We start from the raw sequence: 11,012 nt of genomic DNA on the forward strand, positions 1-11,012 counted from the left end.
ATCTACCCAAAGACATGCCCTTCAAGTGTTATAGAAGAGCCATCAGAGGTGCTTTTCTGTGGTTTCATCCCATAAGACTTCTGTAATGTTTAAAGGCCTGCAACTACATGGTTGGGGCCAATCAAATGGGTTTTCTCCATAGAATCGGGGCAGCTCTTTGAAATTATCTCACAGTGTAGAGCTGGGCTCTAAAAGTGATCCGACACACACTGAGGCCAATTTCACATACTAATCTTTCCAACCTTTTAATTTATATGTTTATTACTCAAATTTATATACTACTTTCTTCAGAACGGTCAAAGCGGTGAACATAAAATATATCATCAAAACTACAAGAAGGTATAAAAATAGAACACAACAATAAAAATCTTAATCAACCGCATTGTTTGCCAGAGACCATAGCTGGTTGGGTCACACCTCAGGGATAGCCTGTGTGAGTCTTAAGAAGATGTCTCAGTCAGCATCAGAACTGTGGGGGCCTGTCTACTGACAGGTGGTGAAGTGTTCTGGAGGGTAGTTGCTGCAACACTGAATGTTCTCATGTGGCATCCTCAGAGGTTTTCCCCCTGATGATTGCAGAGATCAGGCAGAGACATAAGGGGAGAGGCAATCCTCAAGGTACCCTGGTCCCAAGTTGTTTAGGGCTGTAATGTTAACAGCACCTTAAACTTGGCCCAGTAGCTTTTTGGCTGCCAAGGCAGTTCTTTTAGCAACGGTGTAACTTGCTGTTGGCAAAAGACCCAAGTTAGCAGCCTCGCTGCTGCAGCTTCCGAACCAGGCCCAAGAGTAGCCCCACATAAAGCACATTACAATATTCCAATCTTGAGGTTAGCAATGCCTGAACTACCATGGCTAAGCTAGCACAGTCCAGGAATGGTCGTAGTTGGCACACCAGCTAAAGCTGGTAAAAGGCACACTTAGCCACTGAGGCCACTTGAGCCTAGGAGTATCTAGGAGTACTCCCAAACTGTGCAATAATGATTGGAAAATAAAAGCCAATACAAATAGTCATTTGATATAAAATAACAAATAATAGTTCTAATGGCCTTACCTAACCTGTCTCCCTCTTTAACAGCTGTCCTAACCACTACCCTTTTATCTCATCCTTCCTCCTAACTCTCCTATGAGGAAAGGTTACAGTGTCTGGGACATAGCTTAGGAAGAAAGCGAGGAAAGCATGACAGAGATGTACAAAGTGATGCATGGCATGGAGAAAGTGGATAGGGGGACATTTTTCTCCCTGTCTCATAATACTAGAATTCGGTGTCATCCCATGAAGCTGACTGGTGGGAGATTCAGGGCCCATAAAAGGAAGAACTTCTTCACACAACACATAGTTAAACTATGGAATTCACTTCCACAAGAAGTAGTGATAGCCACCACTTTGGATGGCTTTAAAGAGGGACTGAACAAATTCCTGGAGGAGAAGGCTATCAGTGGCTACTAATCCTGATGGCTCTATGCTACCTTCAGTATCAGAGGCAGTATGTCTGTGTACACCAGTTGCTGGGAAACAGAGGCAGGAGGGTGCTGTTGCACTCCTGCTTGTGGGTTGCCCATGGGCAGCTGGTTGAACAGACTGCTGAATTAGATGGACCAGCATGGCTGATGGACCAGCATGCTGAATTAGTCTGATCCAGCATGGCTCTTCTTAGGTTCATAACTAGGAATGGACAAATCTGTCAGTTTCATTTTCTCCCACATTTGAATTATTTTAATCTCAATTTTTCCTCAATTCTGTTTCTGAAGTAATGTGCAAATTTTGGTAAGTTCTTATCAAACAAACCGAACAAAATTCTCACCCCCCTGCACTGGGCAAATTCAAATGGAATAGCTATTCCCAGTGTGGAGATGACCATGTAGCTGTTAAAGATGAGGAAACTATCAGAAGAACAAAAAATAGAGGTGGTAACCTTAATTCAGCACTAACATGGCTGAAGACACAGGGGTCCAAACCCAGATTTTTGAAAGCCAAGCACTCAAAGCCCTAGGCTTGGATGAATGAATCTGACCGTTTCAGTTTCTCCCACATTCGTTTTTTTAAAAATCTCAAATTCTTTCTGTCCTGCTTATGGAGAAATTTGTGAATCGGCCACCAGTGTGGATGGCTTTAAAAGGGGATTAGTCAAATTCCTGGGGGATAAGGCTATCATTGACTACTAGTCCTATATGCTACCTCCAGTATCACCTAGGAACACCAGTGGCTGGGGAACATGTCCAGGAGGGTGCTATTGCACTCATGTCCTACTTGTGGGTTTTGCACACAAAGCTGGTTAGCCACTGGGTGAACAGAATGCTAGACTAGATGGGCCCTTGGTCTGATCCAGCATGGTTCTTATAATATGCTTTATATTATATTCCTCTACAAGCCTGCCCACACTCTGAGATCATCAGCAAAGAGACCCTTCTCACCTACCCACTACCAAGGGCAGTTAAGCTCGTGGGAACAAGGGGAGGGCCTTTTTAGTGGTGGCTCCGCACCTCTGGAACTGGCTGCCATCGGGTGTTCATCAGGTCCCTTCTTTTCAGATCTTCAGAAAGGCTCTAAAGACCCATGTGTTTTTGCTGGCCTATCCATAGCCCATGGGGTGCAGGTTTTATTGGAGATACCTGTTTTTATAGACTTTGTATTGAATTTGAATATGTATTTACTGAATTTGTATGGTATTTGTTTTGTATTGTTTTCTACTGTTTTTCTGCTGCCTTCAGAAGGTTCTACCCTTAAAGGCATCCAAAAATCATTTGAAATAAAGAAATGCAGCCCTAGAACTGCAGGTTGCCCACCCCTGAGATAAAAGGATCAGGTAGCTGTGATGTAAAAGACTCTCTGCATGAAACCCCTGGAGAGCCACTACCATCAGAATAGACAATATAGGTCTAGATGAATAAATAGTCTAGTATAGGGCAGCTTCCTGTGTTCTTGTGGTCAACAAGAGGGTAATATTGAAGTTGGATATTGTTTATCCTGCATAATAATCATGAACCTCTTTCTCTGCATCTGTGTGGGCTTGTAAATGATGCTTGAGTTTGCTGAAGTACTTTTCATGTTATAATTTAACCCAGAAATAGTTGCATGAGGCACATCTTTGAAAACATTACACTGGGGTGATTAATTCAAGTATCGCGCTCAAAAAACTATGCAAGTGTGGCAAACCTCAAAGGAGCATAGCAGCATATGTGTCTGCTACCACGATACTTATTTCTAAAAACGGCTACCAAAATTCTCATACTGCAGAAGGAGGGCAGGAGCCCCGGCGGGGGGGGGGGGGAGTTACTGCACATTTCTGTGTGATCTGCTCATGATGCACACCTCCCCATCAGCGATGATGGGTTGCCATCAGGCCTAGGTTTAGTACCTGGCAGGGCCAGCCAAGTCATTTTGCTCCGTGAGTTGAAGGAGCTGAAGGACAAGATAGCACCCCCTCCCCAGTCCACGTACAGAAGCTGACTGGACTGGCAGTTGAACCTTTCTTCACCACTGGCAATGCGATAGTGTCCACCACCACACCTGAAGCAGCAGGCTAGCTTAGGGACATGTTGTGTGCAGAGTGGTAGACGGCAGTATTGCAATGAAAACTCTCCACACAACCTGAGTTCGATCCTGGCGGAAGCCGGGTCTCGGGTAGCCGGCTCAGGTCAACTCAGCCCTCCATTCTTCCGAGGTCGGTAAAATGAGTACCCAGCTTGCTGGGGGAAAGGTAGTCACGACTGGGGAAGGCAATGGCAAACCACCCTGCTACCGTCTGCCACAAAAACACCAGTGCATGCAGCGTCCCTCTAGGGGTCAGTAATGACCCGGTGCTTGCACAGGAGGAACCTTTCCTTTTTTCTGAGTGGCATGCACAGCTGTGTCCACCAACAAGAGGGAACAGCTGGGAGGCTGCCACTGCTGTCCTCCAGCATTTGCTGCCTGAGGTGGTCACCTCGCTCTTCCTAATGGTAGGGCCAGCCCTGGTACCCAGCAGCCTCGGGCAGCTGCTGGAACTGCAGCATCTTGGCTGGGGCCGTCAGTACTGATGCCCTGGGCCTCCTGGTGAAACAGCAGGCAGCTTTGAGCTGCCATTTTAAGCTTCCTGCAGTGCCCTCAAGTGGCATCACTCCAGGGCAATGCTCCAGGGCAACGCAAGGCCAGGCACTGCAAGGCATTGTGAGAAAGCTGGCAGTTTGCGGCTGCCTGCCACTGCTGGCAAGTAAGCCTGCAGCTATGTTGGGGCCACTGCCATAACAGGGATCCCATGGGGGCTCTTTGCTGCAGCCCCCTTAAACCTAGAACCACCCCTGACACCCACCGTCATGGCCAGAGACAGGTTGTCACTGCAACGACAATCCCAAGTGCAGCCCTTTACTTTCCCTCCGAGGAGTGAATGGCTGTTATCCACTAATACTAGAGAAATCAAAAGAGGGCAGCGCTGGAGTAAAATTGTCCCCTACTCCTGGTGACTCCAGCCACTGATATTTAAACCTGCTGTTCTCTGCATAGCCCTGTCCTGATTTCTGTCCCTCAGCCACACAAGGATGTAACAGGATGTTGGGAATAACTTGTCTACCAGATTTAGGTTTTTGTTTCTGAGACAAAAAAACATGAGAATAATCTCATGTGTTTAAATCACGAGTGCAGAACCTCCAGTCTGGGGCTAAATCTGAGCCACATGGATTCCAACCCAGCCCTCCACAGTCCCTCAGGTGACCGCACCCCATTCCCTTGCCCCCACCAACTTTCCCCCAAACACCAATCGTTGGCCGGTTTCTCGGCTTTTGTGTAGTTTCTGCCCATTCAGAAAGGTTGAAATGCCTCTGCTAAGGCTTAGCTAAGAGCTTTAAGCTAAGATATGCTGGCATTTCAGGCTCTGCCCCTTTGCCTTCAGCCTCAACCACCACTGGAATACGGCCCCCGAGAGCAACTCCAAAATGAAATTTGGCCCCTGGACTGAAAGAGCTTCTACACCCCTACTTTGAATAATAATGTGGGAAGAACCCCTGGTTGTATTTTGTTCTGCCTCACTGGAAATTATGTAGGTGGGAAGCACAAGTCAGTTTGCCATGGCTATGATTACCATATAGGTGGGGCCACAGCATTATAGGGCAGGTATAAGCTCTGATTCAGAAGCCCAACCTTATTCCCCCAAGCATTTTTCTTTCTTTCTTTAACAACTTGCTTGTTAAAGCATTGAGCATGTTCTTCCAGGCGTTTGGCACATATGGGGCAGGGGGGACACCTTTAAGCTTCTGTGTTGAATGCACTTTGAAGTCTTGTGAGCAGGTCCTTTCTCTTAACAGGCTCCTGCTTTTTTGGACCGTGGACAGTCTGACAATTAGCTGGCTGAAGCCTGAGCTGGATAGGCCACTTCCCTCCATGTTGCTAAGTGCTCCTCTCCAGTTTGAAATGCTGATTCTGTTCCTATGGGGGAGAAAGCATCACATGATGTCGTTTCTAACTTCTGCTGGCTCATTATAAGCTAGGAAGGCCAAAAAAAAGAAAAGTATTATTCTGAAAAGTATAAATCTGAAATGCATTATTTTTAACAGTTGTGATTTGAAAACCATCTCAAGATTTAAACACTTGTGTTGTTGCAAAACTTGACAGAATTCAAGTGGCCTGCCATGACGGGGGGCGGGGGGAGGAGATGGAAGGAAAAGGGCCAAAGGGCTTGTAAGGCCTCCTTACAGGCTCTTTGAAGAGAAGGAAAGATCCAGTAAGAGCTGCCTCTGCTTCCTGCCCAGGACATTCCCAGCCACTGACATTAGTGGAAAGCTTGATCTAAGACACAGCCCACCAGTTTTATTATTACTCATTTAGGCCTGTACCAAAGACAGGGATATAGAGAACTTTCAGTTCACTAATAAAGAAAGAAATCAGACTGTAAGTTCATTGCAGGACATACAAAAATCATTAAACTTGGGCAATCATTAACCTGGTACCAAACTGATAGAAGTAGTGTAACGTTTGGCAAACAACACAAAGAAAAACAGCTGTTGTGTTGTACAGAGCCTGATACGGTTATTAGAACACCAAATGTGACGTACAATTTGTTTTTAAACAGGAGCATGACAAACAAAGATGGTACAAAAGATCCGTACATGGAAATTCCTCCCAATCTCAGTCCTATTCACACCTGCATTTTCATCATTTGGTGAGTGCAACATCCACTGATGACTCACATGTACGAATGTGCCATCATGGAAATAACACTGCAGATAAGGCTTGCAGTATCATCTGATGCCACCTCAACCACAATGCTATTTCACAAACTCAGTTCACACATTATGTTGACCCTCATCAACCATACAATAACCAAGCACAAAGAAATCAAGTGATGTACACACGTGTGTGAACCCAGCCTCAGTATGGCATTTTAGTGTAAACAGCAACAAGAAGTGATCGGCAAATGGAGGTTTGATGAGATATGGGAAAACTATGCACTGTGGATTGCAGGCTGTCTACATTCGACCAGGCATACAGGTAAGGTCCCTCTTCCTTCCCCAACCTGGTGCCCTCCAGATGTGTTGGCTGGGGATGATGGGAGATCTAGTCCAACACATCTGAAGGGCACCACGTTGGAAAAGGCTGCTGTACAGGGTTAGCCCTTTGCATGTGGCTTACCAGTTTTCAACTGCACTGAACGAGCATGTTCAATCCCTGAAGAAATGGAACGTGAATCTATACAGGTCCAGCCTGACAAATATTGGTGAGTGCTGCCTGCCAGTCACAGTAATAGTGAGCTTTTCTGAAGTTGCATTTGTTAGTAAGAATTCTTTATATCCAAGAAGTACTTCAAATTATACCAAACACACAGAAAGAAAACAGGAATCCTTTAATACAGACTGCATCTAACCCAATCTGAGCTGGCATCAATCCAGAGTAACTTCACCAACAGAACAATCCTATGAATGTCTACTCAGAAATAAGTCCCACTGAGCTCAATGGAGCTTGCTCCCTGATAAGTGAGTATAGAATTGCAACCTCAATGTGTTTACACCATGAGTAGAAGTCCTAGAAGAGAACACTGAAGTACAACCATTTATTTAACTATTAAAAACTGTGGAAAGTGTTATTAGAAATGCAGTGCAATCCTTATGTATGTTTACTCAACAGAAAGTCTCACTATGTTCAAGGGGGCTTACTCCCTAGAAAGTGTATATAGGATATGAACACATTTGGACTTACTTCCAAGTAAACATGCATGGGATTCCACTACGAGGCATTCTTAAAACACTAACAGGGATGTTTTCATATGTGAAATCAAAAGTCTTTGAGCTTCTCATCTTGATATTTGTGTGCACGCTGTTCATGTGGAACCACAAACAGAAGCAACCCATTTTTATATTGAATGTACAGTCTGGAATACATCACTTCCAAAACATTTTTACTGTGGGAAACAAAATGGAAGAGTGACCATTTTAAAATCAAATAGAGATTCTTGCCAGTCTGGATTTTACATTCAAATTACAGACCCGGGGAATGCACACACACACAGAAAACAATTTACACTTCACTCATTTAACCATTCAAGACAACAATTGTTGTTGTTGTTCAGTCTTTAAGTCGGGTCCCCATGGACCATAGCACGCCAGGCCTTCCTGTCCTCCGCTCTCTCCCAGAGTGTGCTCAAGTTCATCAAGACAACAATAGGTGCTATTAAACTAAGGCATTTTAAAGGCAAATGACACATTTGCTTTTTACAGTTCCCACCTCTGTAATTTGAATGTAAAATCCACACTGGTTAAACGTACATTTGATTTAAAACTGGCCGTTTTCTGTCCTGCTGTAACAGAGTTTGCAAGTGATTCCACTCCAGACTAAAAAGGCTTCAGCAACACTTGTGAAAATGCCCTAAGGTTGAGAGGGGAGTGATGGGGAGAGAGAGACACGCACAATCTCTATCCACATCCACTTCAAACAAGTGCTATACTTCAGGGGGCCAAAAAGAGCACATCACTCTTGGATGAGATTTCTGGCTTCCACCTATCCCAAACATTCCTTGTCTTATCTTGCACAGTGCCAGAAGTATGACTCGGGGTCCAACGTTGCAGGAGGAGCGTATGCATGTTTGTGGGCTTGCTTCAATCTTTGCTATCCCGAGAGTCTGCAAGAATATCAAGTCAACCAGATGATCCTCCTGCATAAGGCTGCAGTGAGATTGTGAACTCTCTCCCTTTCTCCCTCTCTCTCACACACACTCCCTTACTTTAAACGGTAATATAAAAGAACCTCCCTTTCTGGAGATGAGGGAAACAGTCAGTGGAGGCTGGTGGTTCCGATGTCAGTGGGGCTGTGACTCCGGTCTGGGTTTCAGGCAGAACAGGCAGAACTCTAAAGGAGCTACCCAAGGTGCTGAACCTAATCCCCAAACCGGGTTCAGCACTTTGGATAGCTCCTTTAGAGCTCGGACTGGTTCTGACTAAAACCCAGACCGGCTGCCTAGCCCCACTGACATCGGAGCCACCAGCCTCCACTGAAGATAGTGGCAGCCAGCCGACTGCATGCCAGAGACACCCGGAGTAAGGCATCAGCAGATGCCTTTCGCAAAAGCTAGCGCGCTGCCGCTCGCTCCGGTGCTTTGACGCTTGGTTTTGAGAGCCCGCTTTTCTCTTCAGTGGGAAGCTGAGCAAGGAGGCGCGCTTCGCCGGGAAAGGGCTGCAAAGAAGTTGGAACCCAAGCGCCACTCGAGCGAGAGCCGGGCAGGCGAGCAGGTGTCTGTCACCACGTGGCCTTTGCCACGCTGATTTGCTGGATCCTAACCAGTTCGGTTGCCTGGGCTGGAAATCTCTCCTGAAGTCTCTCCCTGTCACACACACACACACACACACACACACAGAGAGAATCACTCTCCTCTCTCCCGGCCAGCCTCGAAGCCGCCTCTCCCAAAAGCCTGGAGTCGCGCGCCCTCCGCACGCACAGCCTCTCTCCAAGAGAAGCCACCACGCCAAAGCACCGAATAAAACGCGCCAAGCCAAGCCAAGCCAAGCCCCCGCCCTCGCTCCCCGCGCCCGTCCGCATCCAAGAAGCAGCGCGCTTCTCCAACTTACCTTGGGCGTCTGCTGCCCTTCGGGTCCCCCGGCTCCCAACTTCTTCCTGGTCCCGAAGAAAAGGAGGAGAGCCGCGATCCACAGGATGCCCAAGGCAGACAAGACCAGCCTTCGACTCAGGCGCCTCATCGTGAATTGAAGAAGAAGAAGGAGAAGAAGGAGGAGAAGACGTCCTCTCGCAGCCAGACCGGGCGGGGGGGGGGCGGGTGAGAAGAGGCGGGGCGGGGCTGGCACCGGGGCACCCTCCCTCCCTCCCTCCCACGCCGAGGCGCGGAAAGGCGCTACCGGCGGGAGGAGTCCCGGCGAGCCCCCGCGTGCGGCATGGCTCAGGCAGCAGCCCCCGGGCCGCCCGGGAACAGGGGAAGAGGCGGCGGCGGCGGCGGCGCGGATGGGAGTCCTGGGCCGTCCTCCCCGCACGGGGCGAGCGGGGAGGAGGAAGCCGCGGCCGGGGGAGGGGCCGGGGGTGGGGCAAGAGAGCGGTGGATCTCCCTGCCGCGGACTCGGGGGGAAGGAGGAGGCGAGAGCGGGCGAGCCTCTCTTCCGCCGGACTCTAGCTCTCCCGGGGAGGGCGTCAGGCGCGCCGGGATCCGCTGGGAAGAAGGCAGGAGGGGGGAGGCTGCTGCGCTCCCGGGTGACCCCGATTCCCGAGGAGATCCAGCCGGCGGATCCGTCCCTGCCCGCTTCCTCCCAAGCGGCGGCTCCCGCCCTGGGGAATCCGGGCAGCGGCACCCCCCGACGCCCGCGCGCGCCCGCTCTCCCGCTCCGGGCCGGCGGGCAAGGCGCCTCCTGCCTGCCCGGGTCAAGCTCGCCCGCCGCCGCCCTCTTGCAGTCCGCTCTTCGCGCTCCGCTCGGCCGCCGCTGCTCCTGCCGCCGCCGCCCCGCGAGGCCGAGATCTCTGGAGCTGGCGGAGGCTCCGGCGGGGATTGGAGGCGAGCGAGGCAGTCTGGGGAGGCGGCGCGGTGGGGGGTCTGGGGCCCGTTTCGCTCCGGAGTTCGGGCGCTGGGCAGGATCCGGGCCAGGCGGGGTTCCCGGCGTAGGCGATCGCGGCGACTTTGGAGCGTTTCGGAGTTCGGCGGGAAATGGCAGGTTCAACTCCTGCAGGGGCGGCGGGGGAGAGAGGAGAGAAAGCTGTAGATGAGGGAAGGAATCGGAATAAACAGGCTTGGAGGCGCGTCGTTTGCTGCGATCGGTACCCTCGCGGAACGAAGTCCCGGTGAACTCCGCGGGACCTGCTTCTGAAATGCGAGGAGGATTGGGATACAGCGCGGCTCTACACTCGACCCCGAACACTGGTGCTGCTCTCGTGTATGTTTGCCCGTGGAAGTCATCGGGCCGGGCGCCCGTGTCAATGCGCGGGGGATTACAGCTGCAGTCTCGTGCAGTCTCACTTGGAACTAAACCCCTCGGTACTCAAATGAAACTTGCCTCCCAGTAAACATGCCCGGGCTCCACGATTTTTTGCTAATCCTCTTCTCCCCGCCCGCCCCCGCTTTATTTTTCACATCTGCCTTTCGCAAATGATTAGAGCAATCTACCCCCAACCTTTTGGCCACCTAATGCGAAGAGAAAACTCCCTGGAAAAGACCCTGATGCTGGGAAAGACTGAAGGCAAAAGGAGAAGGGGACGGCAGAGGATGAGATGGCTAGATAGCATCACCGATGCAATGAACAGGGACTTGAGCACGCTCCGGGAGAGAGCGCAGGACAGGAAGGCCTGGCGTGCTATGGTCCATGGGGTCACGAAGAGTCGGACACGACTGAACGACTGAATAACCCCCAACGTGTTGCCCTCTAAATGTTTTGGATTTCAATGCCCATCAGCCCCAGACAGCATGGCTGATGGTCAGGAATGCTGGGAGTTGTAGTCCAAAACATCTGGAGGGAACCGGGTTGAAGAAGGCTGGTATTAGAACCTTGTCTGGATTGTATATTCTATATATTAAAAAAAAAAAAGAAACACTGTTGCTTATCTTGCATATTCATAG

General features: G+C 49.5%; 1 protein-coding gene across 1 annotated transcript in view; it reads right to left on the minus strand.

Moving 5' to 3' along the window:
* The window catches only part of GALNT14 (polypeptide N-acetylgalactosaminyltransferase 14), a 409,305-nt gene extending 399,876 nt beyond the window's left edge, over positions 1-9,429 (minus strand). Inside the window, exon 1 of the mRNA XM_084832560.1 lies at positions 9,028-9,429. Coding sequence (XP_084688686.1) covers positions 9,028-9,156 — 129 coding nt within the window. The 5' untranslated portion in view covers positions 9,157-9,429. The remainder of the gene's footprint in view (positions 1-9,027) is intronic.
* Positions 9,430-11,012: the final 1,583 nt, after the last annotated feature.

Source organism: Heloderma suspectum, chromosome 1 (assembly GCF_057233095.1).
Source record: "Heloderma suspectum isolate Gila_16-S chromosome 1, 16-S_ref, whole genome shotgun sequence".
Classification (NCBI taxonomy): domain Eukaryota; kingdom Metazoa; phylum Chordata; class Lepidosauria; order Squamata; family Helodermatidae; genus Heloderma; species Heloderma suspectum.